General features: G+C 36.6%; 1 protein-coding gene across 2 annotated transcripts in view; it reads right to left on the minus strand.

Annotated features, from left to right (window-relative positions):
* Positions 1-16,383, minus strand: part of LOC124787153 (proton-coupled amino acid transporter-like protein pathetic) — a 336,360-nt gene that overhangs the window by 22,457 nt on the left and 297,520 nt on the right. For both annotated transcript variants that reach the window (XM_047254317.1, XM_047254318.1), the window contains exons 7-8: positions 4,424-4,699; positions 2,240-2,418 (exon numbers count right to left, since the gene is read on the minus strand). In XM_047254317.1, the coding sequence (XP_047110273.1) occupies positions 2,240-2,418; positions 4,424-4,699 (455 nt within the window). The remainder of the gene's footprint in view (positions 1-2,239; positions 2,419-4,423; positions 4,700-16,383) is intronic.

Genomic DNA, 16,383 nt, shown 5'->3' on the forward strand with positions numbered 1-16,383 from the left:
GAAGAAGGGATAGGTTGGTAGGGCATATTTGGAGGCATCAAGGGATCACCAATTTAGTATTGGAGGGCAGTGTTGAGGGTAAAAATCGTAGAGGGAGACCAAGAGATGAGTACACTAAACAGATTCAGAAGAATGTAGGTTGCAGTAGGTACTGAGAGATGAAGAAGCTTGCACAGGGTAGAGTAGCATGTAGAGCTGCATCAAACCAGTCTCTGGACTGAAGACCACAACAACAACAACCTTCGCTTCATAGGAGTTATGTGTCAGGATGCAGTTAGTAAGATATATGAGGAATGAGGTAGTGTTTTGGAACATGAAGGGCATTGTAAAAGGTAGAATTCAGTAGCAACATTACAATGGGCATAAGTGATGTTGGTGTATAGGAAAGTGGCATATCAACACTAATAAGCATAGCTTCAGAAGGTATAGGGTTGGGGATGGTAGAGAGTTGGTGAAGTATGTGGTTGATATCTTTGATGTGGAAGGCTGGATTTCAGGCAATGGATTCAAGGTGTTGATCTATGAGAGCTGAAATTCTTTCAGTGGGAGCACAATAGCTAGCTACAATGGGACAGCCTCAGTTGCTGGGTTTGTGGATTTTGGGCAGCATGTAGAAAGTGAGTGGGTGAAGTGTCATAGTGGTGAGGAGGAAAATGGATTCAGAGGAGATGTTCTGGGCAGGATCTAAGGTTTTAAGCAGGGACTAGAAGTTATGTTGGACTTCTAGGATGGGATGACTCTGGCAGAGTTTATAGGTAGAGGAGTCAGATAAATGGCAGAGGCATTCTGCCTGGTGGTCACTGCGATTCATAATGACAGTGGTGGAGCCTTTGTCTGCAGGTAATATGATTAGGTCATGATCTTGTTTTGAGGCTGTGTATGGCTGTCCTTTCTCCTGCTGAAAAGTAGTGTTCTTAGGAAGGGACATGGGGAAGGATGGCAAGGCAAATTTGGAGGTAAGGAATTTCAACATGCAGCTGAGCATGGTGTACTTGATTTCAATGGCTGCTTCAGAATGCGGGCCCTCTAGATCCTCCCCTCCAGCACCAGCCTTTCCTAAACTGTATGGACAGGTGTTATACTTACAACACATTCTCTGCTCCCAAGATCATCCCATTCTCAACCTATGATAACCTACTGTCCCCACACCCTCCACCCAACAATTTTTCTTCTGTCCTGTCACCTCATCCCTATTCATGCCCTTCATTCTCTTTGTGTGCAACCCTCTGCCAAGACAACCACCCATCTTTCCCCTTCCCTGCTCATCTCCTTTTCTCCCACCCATCCCCCCCCCCCCTTTCTCTCTCCCTGCCCCACATCCTCCTGACACTGCGTCTGGTGGCAGTCTCGTCAAGCCTCCTCCTAGTCCCTGCACACACTGCCAGACATCACTCTTCTCTCCCCTCACTCATACCCTGCTATCCCTCCTTCTTCCCTGTCCCACTGTGGATTGCTGCTTGCATTTGCTGTGACACAGCTGCATTCTGGCCAAAGTGGCCAAAGATAGTGGTCATGGGTGTGTGAGGCGTGCTTGGTAGTATTCGTATGTGTGTGGTTTCTTTGCTGAAGAAGGCTTTGACCAATAGCTCACAAGTGTAACAGTTTTTTGACATGCCTGTCTGCAACTCTGTGTGTCATCTTTATGATAAGTAGCTGTGTTATCTTTACAGTCAGCAGCAAACAATTCTGTTAGTAAGAATAATCTACACAAAACATTAAAGTCATTTAGTTTGCTCCAATCAGTTGTCAGTTGTACAGGAAGATACATTTTTATTTGAGATTTATTTGTGATTTTTATGGCCAATCCAGTGACAAATTTCTTAGCAGAACTAATTAAAATTCTGAACATCTTAATGCAAGAATATAATTGCTGTAAATAAACATAAATTCTTTTAAATTCATAATATATGCCAAAATATGGTAGTACAGGCATTATTGTGGGTACTTTAGCATGTATATATTTACATGTATCTGCTAACTGTATTATTAACATGGAAACGGTATTAATATGGGAATGAAAATGTGTGTTCATATTTTTGATCTGATCCATATCCTTGAGATCTCTTCTCTTAGGATCTGGGGCTGTTCATTAAATTTATGCAAATTATTTCTTGTATAAAAGGTGCATTCTTTAATGTTCCACATCAATCATAATCTCCTCACAATGGGTCTCTGGGGTTAATAACATATCTAATGGAATATAATCTATAAAAGTTTATGAATGTGATTTAATACTTACATTTCCTCCACAGGTAAGTTGAGTGTGATGCTGCCTTTAGTATCATCACCATATTTGAGATATCCAAGGAACCCAATCAGTGTATAAATCAAACAAATTGCAGTCATGCCCTGGTTAAGGACACCACACAATCCAAGAAAGTGCCTAGGAGTCTTCATGTTGTTCTCAAGTGGCATTACCTGTGTACAAGAAGGTTGAATTAACTGTTAGCTGTTTGAACCAGGTACGTCTCAGGAATATGTTTTGTAGCTCTGTATTCACATGATTTTAAAGTGTTTTTTTAAACTTTCTAAATGCCATCTGAATGCACCAATGTTTTTTACTAATTTTTCTTCCAAGTCACAACAGCTTTAGCAAGTGTATAATGTCAATAACCACAAAAATTTAATTAAACTCAATAATTAAAAGATTGTAGGCATTATTAGCATCAGTATACACTGACAAGCAACAGTAAAAACATGCAGGTAGTGTTACATACTGGGTCAATATTAGAAACGCAAATAAATCAAATTGAGGATGCTCACAGTTGCATGAGATGGTGGGTTGATTCTGAATATTTCAAAACATAAAATCAATAAGAAATAAATTTCTAGAATTACAGTTTTATTACTTGAGTGTGCTCTCCTGTGTAGATAGGTATGCTAGGCATGCCTTGCAGAATAAAACTGAATACCTTTAATTTTGGAGGTTTTCACAGTATAATCAAGGAAATGGTTCAATAAGAGCATGATGTTATGAAAAGAAAGCAAACCACCCTAGAATAACATTCAAATTTTGTCAGATATATCTGTTTTGATGCAAATTAATAACACAGTATCACAGAACTAGCGGATTGGTAGTGGGGAGACAGATAAAAAGGTGTGAGATGGGGAGAGGGTGAGGACATGGACTGGGAAGAGTGACTAAATTTATAGGAAGTTGAGTTAGTGCTATGCCAAAAAAAGCCCTTTCCAAGTATTACACTTATTACATGTCCAGAAAATTCTTTGAATTCTGTACCACAATTATGGAAGTCTTTGATGTGATTTAAATCTGGAATCATGATGTTAACAGCATATTAATACGGTTACATGAAATTAATTACAGTGTACTTGTTATGACACTTTCATGTTTACTTTCTGGCAGATACTAGTGATTAGGTATGCTGATATCCAGCTTTTCTACATCTACATCTATACTCTGCAAACGACTGCAAATTGCATGTGCTTATTTTCTTATCACCAGACTTCCCAAACAGAGTTTTAGCACATAGCACTTCATTCATTGACAATTTATTTTTCGACCAAACTTCATTATGTCGTTTGGATGTAAAGAAAAAAATATTATTTTCTCAGCATGGTGTTCAAATGTTTATCATAACAATTAAGTTTAAGTAATGATAGATTAACACACAACTCACTCAGAATGTTTTGAAAGACATCACAGAAACAACAATTTGATTGAATTTGGTAGACTGACACTGTAGATGAGAAATAAAACTCTTTCTTCAATAGTTTATTCCTAAAACCTTTGGTACTACTGTTTCCTCTAAGTTATATGAGGGTATACTCAAACAGGAGCAGAGAGATAGGACAAAACAGGGTATTAGAGCATCTTGTGCACAAAAAGGAGAGAACAGCCCATAAACTAGAGCTATATCTATTTTATTAACATTACTGTAAAATCTTCCCTTCTCATTTTCTTCCCATCTTATAAAAAAATAAAACACTCCAAGAACAAAGGCCAAATAGTACTGAAGTTAGTAAATAACAAACAAATAGAAAACAATGACATACACCTATGAGATTCATTTTAAAGATGATAGCAGCATTATGACTGATTCAAATCATCTGTTATGTAATTCAATAATTAGTTTTATACTCTGGCAGCGAACCTGATAAAAGGAAACTGTTGTTGCACAGGACTTGGTGTGCTACTTCCAAAACATGATTTTTATTATATTTTTAAACTATTTCATCTGAAATTTGTTGCACAGCAGACAACTATCTCTGATGTGGCTAACAAGTTGTCATTTTGATTCTCTATATGAGTAGTTTAGTTAGTCCACAGGTAAGACTGAAAGGAAATTTAAATGCAAAATTGGAAAAATTACTGTGATGGAAACTAGTAGATGGGAACAGAAATATAGGTTGAGAAAAAGGGTGAGTGGGGGGGCAATTACAAGACACTAAAATACATACTTACAACCCCGACTGCTTCCATGGCAAAAATGACAATGCTGAAGAACTGAGGCAGGCCATAAGGGTGGCCAAAGTGCACACGATCCCAAATAGATGGTAGGTCCTGGACCAGATAATACACTGTAATACCCAGGCCAGCACCCATGAATAAATTGGCAATCATGGATATTGGCGCAAGCCATTTCAGGTTGGGTACAAAGCCAAGCAGGAGAAGTGGTGGCAGTGTTCCTGCTATGTACCAGCGTTGGTCTATCGTTGAATTTGTGTGGTGCTCCACTACCTACAAAAATAGAGACAGCCAACTCAATATCTTCTATTAATTGAAAGACATACTACAAATGTTCCATGTAAATTATGCTAAAATCATAGTACCAATGTATTGATTGTAACATGACTCTATTTTAAGAACTTCTTAAAATTGAAACCACGATACTAAATTTTTTACATATTTCACTCTGGTTCTTGTTCCTTTCCACTCTGCTGTAATTTCCCTTCATTTTCTCTACAGTTCACATTCATTAAAATAATCACAGAGGATTGCAAAGTATAAGACAAATAGTGGAGGGAAAAAATCACATATTTAAATAGTGCTAGTGTTTGTAGACTAACAATGCAAAATTTTCTGTAATAAATATTCATCCTTTGCATGGATGACAAAGAATTGCGACTTGATAACACTGTAACAGGAACAGAAACCAGATGGCAGTTATAAGAGTCGAGAGACATGAAAGGAAGCAGTGGTTGGGAAGGGAATGAGACAGGGTTGTAGCCTCTCCCCGATGTTATTCAATCTCTATATTGAGCGAGCAGTGAAGGAAACAAAAGAAAAATTTGGAATAGGTATTAAAATCCATGGAGAAGAAATAAAAACTTTGAGGTTCGCCGATGACATTGTAATTATGTCAGAGACAGCAAAGGACTTGGAAGTGCAGTTGAACGGAATGGATAGTGTCTTGAAAGGAGGCTATAAGATGAACACCAACAAAAGCAAAACAAGGATAATGGAATGTAGTCGAATTAAATCAGGTGATACTGAGGGAATTAGATTAGGAAATGAGAGACTTAAAGTAGTAAAGGAGTTTTGCTATTTGGGGAGCAAAATAACTGATGATGGTCGAAGTAGAGAGGATATAAAATGTAGACTGGCAATGGCAAGGAAAGCGTTTCTGAAGAAGAGAAGTATAGGTTTAAGTGTCAGGAAGTCATTTCTGAAAGTATTAGTATGGAGTGTAGCCATGTATGGAAGTGAAACATGGATGATAAATAGTTTGGACAAGAAGAGAATAGAAGCTTTCGAAATGTGGTGCTACAGAAGAATGCTGAAGATTAGATGGGTAGATCACATAACTAATGAGGAGGTATTGAATAGGATTGGGGAGAAGAAAAGTTTGTGGCACAACTTGACTAGAAGAAGGGATCGGTTGGTAGGACATATTCTGAGGCATCAAGGGATCACCAGTTTAGTACTGGAGGGCAGCGTGGAGGGTAAAAATCATAGAGGGAGACCAAGAGATGAATACACTAAGCAGAGTCAGAAGGATGTAGGTTGCAGTAGGTACTGGGAGATGGAGCTTGCACAGGATAGAGTAGCATGGAGAGCTGCATCAAACCAGTCTCAGGACTGAAGACCACAACAACAACAACAACAACAACATTGTATCAAAATCCATAGTAACTATCCTCGTTCAGTATAGTATGACAGAGGTGGCCACTGAGTACAGTGTGCAGCACATCTTGCTATTTTATATAAGGTGTGGGGATTCATTTCTGGGTATAGCTATCTTTATTTTTGCTTACTAATTTTGTTCTGTCCTATAATACTGCAGTACTGTTTCTTAAACCATCCACACCCTTAAACTGTGTAGTACAGTATTTTAATGATGAGGCAGCCTATGATTCATCAGAAAAATGTAAATAATTGTGAAGAGTAAGTCTGTTAGAAATTGCCTGTTGCAGGACAGAAATAACTATAAAACTAATCAATATAGAGAAATTAACCCTTTACTATGTGTGAGACTTCTCATGCATTGGGTGTTGAATACTGATAAATTCTTGCCATTTCTCAGATTTTTTGGTGTTTTGGGCTTTGGACAGGTACTGGGAGGGTTTAAGAACATTTATTTAAAGTATTTACTCCAGTCCACAACAACAATATAGTCTCACAGCAAAATAGGAAAACACAGATTTTTTTTTTTTTTTAAAAAAGAAAAGAAAACCAGGATGATCAATGAAAATCATCTGTTAGATCTACAGCAGACTGAATAGAGTGGCACTGGTCTATCAAAAGTACTTTCACTGAAACCTTGAACTTTATTTTGAAACAACATCTATTGGATTTATAGAAAACTACAAACAGTATCACAAGACTGCCAAAAGGGTTCAAATCACAAACTGAGATGAAAATTGTCTACAAAAACGTTGTAGCACTACCTGTTGGGCTCAAAGTAAATGATATGGAGTGGCAAGACCCTACTAGTAGCACTATGATCAAATGATGCTTTAATTTCACCACAACAAAAAAAAATAAACAAATGTATGCTGCAAAACTTTTGTAACCAGTGCACTGCATTACATGCACATTGGTGCCACTGTAGCAATCAACTGCTCTTAGGGCAGCATGCTTTAATTGCTGTGCCAGTCCATAGCTGTCAAAGGCTTAAACAAAATTCATATTTGAGCAACTCAGAATCTGCTCATCATATACTCTACAGAATATAAAATATGACTGCCAAAATGTCACACTTCATGAGCCAAATATAATACTATGAATAGTCTCACCATTGCAACAGGTCTTTCATGACGCATATATTGTCTTCCCAATAGAAATTCAGAGCTACCTCCCTACACCTACACACCCTTAGTGATTAGCTGCAAAAACTCTTCACATCATAGCTGCATCTGAAGATACAATAGCAGCACTGATGCATAAGTTTCTTCACATTCTTAGGTGGAGTAAAAAATGGTTATTCAACTGTCTCAACAGAAAGACACTCAGTGGATTTCAGTCAAGTGAGTGTGGAGGTTGTAAAATATCACAACTGTTGAGCCATTTCCTGGGGTAAGCTCTCCTTAAATACCTCTACATATTGATTCACAAGCCTGAGGGTGTAACATTGTGTTCTAACCATAACCTCTCCTAAATGTGAAATGGAATATTTTGTAGCTCATGAAGTAAACTGTTTGTGAGGAATACATGCAACACATTTCAAAAGCTTCTATTCTCTTCTTGTCTAAACTGTTTATTGCCCACATTTACCTTCTGTAGAAGGCTACACTCCAGATAAATACTGCCAGAGGAGATTTCAAAACACTTAAATTTATACTCAGTGTTACAATTTTTTTTTTTCCAAAAACAATTTTCTTAAGATTGTCAATCTGCATTTTATATCCTCTCTAATTCTGCCATCATCAGATATTTTTCTGCACGGACAGCAATAGTGACACTTCCTAATCTGTTTCTGTCAGTAAGACTTATTTAATTTTGAATATTTATTTCAATTTTCAAGCCTTTTGCATGCTATTCATGTCAATAGTTTGTACAAATTAAATTATACACAAAGATACATATAAGAAAATAAGACAATAATAAGATAACAGTTAACTCATATAGATTTGGGAACAGATATACAATGAGTGTAATTAAAATTAAAGATCATCTGTTGCACAATCAAAGTATTTTCTGTAGCATAAAATGCCTTATTTCTTAGCCAGTTTTGTATAACATTTCTGAAGGTTTTTTAATGAGGTAGTGTGGGCTTCTGGTGACAATGCATTCAACAGTTTAACTCTGAAATATGTACAGCTATTATGAATCTTGCTTAGTTGAAGTGGGTGTTGCTTTTGTGTTTATCTTGGCTATAATAACACATTCACTATGATGCTCATAGTAGTTCACCCACATTCTTATTTCCCTATTCATTACTAATCCTATTTCTACATTATCCCTATTTCATTTTGTGCTGATAACCAGTGGTTTACAGTATGTTTACTTTCCATGTGTCATTTCTTGTTTTAAGTTTTCTAACATACCTACCTAATTAAAGAATTTAACATCCCATGCACCAGACCATAGAATGGTGGACTTGTTTTTTTATGATAACATGCTCTAGTCTAGAGTAGCCCTTGAATAGAGTGCCAAATGAGGGTGGGGGCTACTTTACCTTGAGAATGTTTCTTCCATGAGAATGTCATAATTATGAAACCATACAGAAGAACTACATGTCCTAAGGATACATAACAGCTGTGGTTCCCTTTGCTTTTAGATATTGCAGTACCAACATAGCAAGGCCATATTGGTTAAAGTTGGAAGAACAGATAAGTCAATCATTCAGATTGTTCCCCTCCAACTACTGAAAAGGCTACTGCCACTCTACAATAACCATATATTTTTCAAGCAATAAAAGTAATGGTCATGAAACTGGAAAGATGCTATTTGGCACTAATCGATGGAAGGAGCAGGCCCAGCTCATAGTTAAAAGCTCTTAGGCATATATGTTAAAATACATTTTTCAATAATGCATTGTTGTTGTTGTTGTTGTTGCTGTTGTGGTCTTTAGTCCTGAGACTGGTTTGATGCAGCTCTCCATGCTACTCTATCTTGAGGAAGCTTCTTCATCTCCCAGTACCTACTGCAACCTACATCCTTCTGAATCTGCTTAGTGTATTCATCTCTTGGTCTCCCTCTATGATTTTTACCCTCCACACTGCCCTCCAATGCTAAATTTGTGATCCCTTGATGCCTCAGAACATGTCCTACCAACTGATCCCTTCTTCTAGTCAAGTTGTGCCACAAACTCCTCCTCTCCCCAATTCTATTCAATACCTCCTCATTAGTTATGTGATCTACCCGTCTAATCTTCAGCATTCTTCTGTAGCACCACATTTTGAAAGCTTCTATTCTCTTCTTGTCTAAACTATTTATCATCCATGTTTCACTTCCATACATGGCCACACTCCATACAAATACTTTCAGAAATGACTTCCTGACACTTAAACCTATACTCGATGTTAACAAACTTCTCTTCTTCAGAAACGCTTTCCTTGCCATTACCAGTCTACATTTTATATCCTCTCTACTTCGACCATCATCAGTTATTTTGCTCCCCAAATAGCAAAACTCCTTTACTACTTTAAGTCTCTCATTTCCTAATCTAATTCCCTCAGCATCGCCTGTCTTAATTCGACTACATTCCATTATCCTCGTTTTCCTTTTGTTGATGTTCATCTTATACCCTCCTTTCAAGACACTGTCCATTCCGTTCAACTGCTCTTCCAAGTCCTTTGCTGTCTCTGACAGAATTACAATGTCATCGGCGAACCTCAAAGTTTTTATTTCTTCTTTTGGATTACAGAATTTAAATTATCAGGAAGCATTTCAAATATTTCTGACACAAATTCATGTAATGACAGTCAACAATTTTGGAACAGTTTTTATGTGGTATCAGATGATGTTTTTTGAACAGGCGGTAGCTAGTCTCAAGGCAGTGTCTTTAAATTTTGCCTGCTCTATTTAGCAAAGGTTTGAGGGTGTGGCTTCTACAGAGTACAGCTCCTTTTTTGTCTCCCAAAGTCTCAGATCCTTGAGCCTAGCTGTCATGCATATCATCTACATCACTGGTAGACCTTGAGATACCTTTTGGTCCTAAGTGTTAAAAGCCCATATATGGTGTTTTTTTTACATTAAAACTTGCATCCTATGAGTATATGCTATTTCAGACTGCCAGAACATTAAGGGTTTCTTGAAAGCAAGTCATTGGTATGATTTGTTGTAAGAAAATAACAGGGAACATCATACTGGATGTTAAGGAATGTTTGTGTCTTGTTCATCATAGCTTGCATGTCATGAAAGACAATAATATGCTGAAAATGTATCAAAAATGCGTAATTCTTGGTATGATTAGTTATAATTAAATGTTAGTTAATGTCATTACAGTGCAAAACAAAAGAAGTAAAAAGACTGGGTGTGATGGTGGAATGAGGGCTGTGTAATGCTGGAATGGAAACAGGAAAGGGGCTGGGTGGGTGAGAACAATGACTACTGAAGGTTGAGGCCAGGAGGGAACGTAGCACATATAACAGGGAAAGTTCTCACCTCTGCAATTCAGAAAACCTTGAAATGAAGGATGTAATGTTTGCCAGTGTGTTCAGCCACAGTTTGTTGGTGGCTGTTCATGCAGACAGACAGCTTATTGTTTTCATGCCCACATAGAATTCAGCACAGTGGTTGCAGCTGAGCTTGTAGACCACATGGCTGGTTTCACAATTCACACTGCCTTTGATGGGATATGTGATGTTTGTGACCAGACTGGAGTAGGTGGTGGTGGAAGGATGTATGGGACACGCATTGCATCTAGATCTATTTCAGGGATATGTACCATGAGGTAAGATGTTGGGAGCAGGAGTTGTGTAGGGATAGACAAATATATTGTGTCGGTTCAGTGCACAGTAGAGTGTTTATAAAATATTCTAAAACTTTTTCATTAATTTAATAGAAGTATGTTCTTCAACGTTAGATGTTATGTACATGAAAGAGATCTCTCTCATGAGCGAGTTTCTCCCATTGTGTAAACATAACAGGAAATATGGATCCACTAACTGCAAGATAGTTTTGTACATCACTGCCTGATTTGATTGCAATTTGGTATTTTTTTTATTCATCGAGAAACCATAGTCATAGCAAAAGACATATGTCATCACAGAAATGTCTCTGCAGCATTGCATGAACTCATGAATGCTGCAGATTGAACACATAAAACCTTAAACATCTCAAGTTTAGAACTGAAAACAGGAAAAACATTAAGCATGAAGAAGCTAAGATCTCTTCAAAATTTGTACTTTTGTACAATTCATTGTGATGAAGTGTCACGAAACATGAAGTTGGTAGATAAATATGCTACCTATAGATATGATTTGGGAGTTAATTCTATGGGGCATTAAACCCTAAGATTCCTTCTTTGGAGTTAACTTTTGGTGTTATTTAATAGTTGAGTATGGAATGAAAAGAAGATACATTATGTAAACTTTTGGATAGATTTGATATTGTACTGCTCCTGTCTGTCACCTGAAACCTTGGTTGTGATGGAAGACTGATCTGTAGCATAGCTCAAGATATGTTTTAGTTCCAATTGATAAATTTCACAGCCTTCCCCAGCATGGAAACCATGTGCTGCACCTGGGAATGGGTATACATGTAAAGTGGAAATTTGAATATACATTTAGCAAAGGAAGTGAAGCAAAACAATAATACACTACGGTAATCTGTTTAGATTATACATATAAAGGCTCACTGCTTAAGTTAAATATGAACTACATAGTGCAGCAAGGGAAAAGTAGAGGTAGGTCAGAAAGAAAATGGTAAGAGTTAGTTATGTGATCATAGGGAGAAGGAAATAATTGAAGAAGGGGCATCCAATACTGATGGACTGAGTGACTGTTTATAGCAAAATATTTATTTAAAAGTTTACTAGTGAAACCACTGTATCCCCATTTGTGTATTAGCATTAAGTAATTGTACATGTTTTGTACAGGATATGCAGTAATTTCTGAACTGTAAATAAAAAACCACTTGCCAGAATAAGTGTACCTACTTGGGCCAGTGTACTATATTAGGAACCAAACCTATTATCTCCAATTTTTAACTTAATAACATACTCACTGTGGCAACTGGACAGCTCTTTTGTATTATGTTACATAAATAAATACATTAATCCTTGTTCCATAGATCATGAATACGACATTTTGTAATGATGTGGAACGTGTCACTTTAACATGTTTTCTTTACACAATATAATTAATTAATTAATTTTTTTACAGTTATCAATTCATATCTAAAAATTCATCTATTGAGTAGCAGGAGTTGTCATTCAGTTAATTTGCTTTTAAATGTTGCTTGGCTATCTGTCAGACTTTTAATATTATTTGGCAAATGGTTTTTGTGGTAGCATAATTCACCCCTTTCTGTGACAAACTGAGATTTAATGCAGAATAGCGAAGATCATCCCTTTTTCTAGTGCTGTAGCTATGCACTTCACTGTTATTTTTGAATTGGGATGCATTGTTAATGACAAATTTCATAAGTAAATATATACTGTGAATATCTCGAATTCCTTAAGTAAATGTCTGTGAGGTGATCTTGGGTGGGCTCCAGCTATTATTCTGATTACACACTTCTGTGCAATGAATACTTCCTCTCTTAATGATGAATTGCCCCAAAATATGATACCATATGAAAGCAGTGAATGAAAGTAAACATAGTAGGCTAATTTACTGATATGTTTATCACAAAAATTTGCAATAACCCTAATAGCATAAGTAACTGAACCTAACCATTTCAGCAGATCATTGATGTGTTTCTTCCAATTCAATTTCTCATCAATGCACACTCCCAGAAATTTTGAGTATTCTGCCTTAGAAACAGACTTCTGTTCATAATCTATATTTATCATTGGTGTTATGCCATTTACTGTACAGAATTATATAAACTGTGTTGTCTCAAAATTTGGTGAGAGTCCATTTTCAGAGAACCGCTTAATAATTTTCTGAAAGACATTATTTACAGTTTCCTCAGCTGATTCTTGCTTTTTGGGTGTGATTACTATACTTGCATCATCAGCAAAAAGAACTAGCTCTGCATCTTCATGAATATAGAGTGGCAAGTCGTTAATATATATTAAGAACAATAGGGGACCCAAGGCTGAATACTGTGGGACACCATTCTTGATACCTCCCCAGTTAGAGGACTCTGCTGATTTTTGAAGACTATCTGTACTGTTAATTTCAACCTTCTGCATTCTTCCAGTTAAGTAAGAATTAAACCATTTGTGCACTGTCCCACTCATACTACAATACCTACGTTTATCTATAAGAATTTCATGATTCACACAATCAAAAGCCTTTGAGAGATCACAAAATATCCCAATGGGTGATGTTTGGTTATTCAGTGCATTTAATATTTGATCAGTGAAAGCGTATATAGCAGTTTCTGTTGAAAAGCCTTTCTGAAAACCAAACTGCCATTTTGTTAGTACTTCATTTTTACAAATATGTGATGCTACTCTTGAATACATTACTTTTTCAAGAATTTTGGATAACGCTGTCAGAAGTGATATTGGGCAGTAGTTGTTAGCATCAGACCTATCCCCTTTTTTATGCAATAGTTTAACAATAGTGTATTTCAGTCAACCTGGAAAAATACCCTGTTTCAGTGAGCTACTTCAGATGTGGCTGAGAATCCTACTTATTTGTTGGGAACAAGCTTTTAGTACTCTGCTGGAAATGCCATCAATTCCATGTGTGCTTTTACTTTTGAGTGAATTTACTATTTTCGTAATTTCAAGAGGAGAGATGCATTGAATTTCAATTCTATCAAATTGCATAGGTACTGCCTCTTCCATATACTGCCTTGCATTTTCTAATGAATAGCTGGATCCTATTTTCTCTACTTAAAAATGATTATTAAAAATGTTTTCTACTTCTGACTTCTTGTTAACAAACTTTTCATTCAGTTTGATAGAAATACAGTCTTCCTGTACTCTGGGTTGACCTGTTTCCCTTTTAACAATATTCCAAATTGTTCTAATTTTATTATTAGATGTGCTAATCTTAGACATAATGCACATACTTCTGGACTTTTTAATAACTTTTCTTAATACAGTGCAGAAGTTTTTATAATGTTTCACTGTTTCAGAATCATTACTCCTCCTAACTATAAGATACATTTCCCTTTTCTGTTCACAAGATATTTTTATATTTTTAGTAAGCCATGGCTTTTTACGTGGTTTCTTATAATTATATTTTACTGTTTTCTTAGGGAAACTGTTTTCAAATATACTCACAAATGTATCATGAGATAGGTCAAATTTTAAATTTGCATCATGTTCCCTGTACATCTCATCCCAGTCTAACTGTTGCAAGTTTTCCCCAAAATTTTGAGTTGTTAAATCGTTAATTGAATGCACTATTTTGGAGGACTGTATTGAATTATTGTATGGAGCTATGTCATATACTATAACTAGCTGTGCATCATGATCAGACAGACCTTTCTTAACAGGAAATGTTTTTATTTGATTAATTTATCTTGGTCTATGAAAACATTATCTACCAGTGGGCTGCTTTCCTGTACCACCCAAGTAGGAAAATTAATAACTGATGTCAATTTGAAAGAACCAAGTAATACTTCAAGGTCAAGCTTTCTAGCGGACTCTATCAGAAAATCTAGACTGAAATCCCCACAAACAATAATTTGCGTTCCTCTGTCTGACAGATAGCACAACAAAGAATTCAAGTTTTTCAAAAATAGTTGAAAATTTCCTAGTGGGGACCTATACACAGCTACAATTATAAAAGTGCCATTATCTAGTTTAAGCTCACATGCCTGTGCTTCTGTATGTTGCTCTATGCAAAAAATTTTAATTTCCACATTTTTCACACTACCACAGATTTTAGCATATATGGCAACTCCTCTCACCATAGTGTCTCTACTTGTCCTGAAAGCTTATATCCACCTGTATTTACCATTTCCATACCTGTGACTATATGATGTTCAGATAGGCATAGTACATCTGTTCCACCCTTAGTTTCTAAATCTTCTAAACAAACAAGAAGCTCACCTACTTTGTTTTTTAATCCCCTTATATTTTGCTGCAATATACTAACATTATTTTTCACCGTGCTTTTATGTGAATCTTATGACATACTAACATTATTTTTCACTGTACTCTTATGAGAATCTTGTGATATTTTAACATCTCTAGTAACTGCCCGTCTGAATTTCCCATTGAGCTTAATTTCAATCAATGTTTGATGACTGAACATTGATCTTAGCCTAAAAAAGGACTCCCATAAGTTTCAGTGCGCCTCCTTACGGATTTTGCTATGAGCTCAGCCAGTTTACCCTTCCCTTTCCTACTGAGATGCAGGCCATGTCTTGCAAAGTCCCACCTACCAATACCATCAACACAAACCAAACCTACACCTGACAAAGTAGCCACCCGAAGCAGCTGATCTAGCTCCATATTGACCCTCCTGACAGAACTGTTCAATTGGGGCTGATCATACCACATGAAAGCAGGAACCAAGCCAACATTTGTACAGTTCGTTGCAGATGCTATTTTTGCCAGGTCACACTCAATATTGTAGCCCTCATTGCCATCAATACCACTGAATGAAGGTAATGGTCATACATGTCATTACTGTGTTGCCAAGTTTCTATTCTTTGACATCAGTTTTCTACCTCAGATGTGCATGGATCAGATATTATCACAGACATTTCTGTATTGTTAGCTTGCACAAAATCAAATGCGTGAATTTTTTTGACCATTTATTACAGGAATTTTTCTGAGAGAAACTAAAACTGAAAATACAGATACAAAAATTGAATATAATTAAACCAGAATGTTCACATGTAGACAGGAAATGCCTCTATGCAGTAATTAAAAAAATAAAAATAAAGAAAAGTAAGTCTTATGGCTCTACAGAAGCCTATGACAATGTTTTACACAAAAAAGAATAAAAAGCTGAAGGAGTGTTCATCCCTTGAACCTAGATAATCAGATAATTAAAAGGAGGAGAGAGTAATGAGATAGGTTTTTAATGGTTTTTGAAACCGAATGATAAAAGCCAGAGTACGGGTGAAAGGAAAAAGCATTGAAATCATCCAAGCATATGCCCCACAGGTGGGGTGTACAAAAAAGGAGAAGGAGGAATTTGAAGATGACATGCAAAAGCAGCTAAATGGAGGAAATCAGATTATAATAGGGGACCTCAATGCACATGTTGGCACAGACAGGAAGGGATTCGAGGAGATAATGGGACCAGAGGGCTGGGGGAACCGAAATAGAGAAGGAAAATTGTTGCTGGAATTCTGCAAGAGGAATGGGCTGGCGATCGCAAATTCGTGGTACAAGAAGAGGAGTAGTCACAAAATAACTTGGTACAGTGGGGACTGGTCCCAAACTTCAGTAGTAG

This window comes from Schistocerca piceifrons, chromosome 1 (assembly GCF_021461385.2).
Source record: "Schistocerca piceifrons isolate TAMUIC-IGC-003096 chromosome 1, iqSchPice1.1, whole genome shotgun sequence".
Taxonomy (NCBI): domain Eukaryota; kingdom Metazoa; phylum Arthropoda; class Insecta; order Orthoptera; family Acrididae; genus Schistocerca; species Schistocerca piceifrons.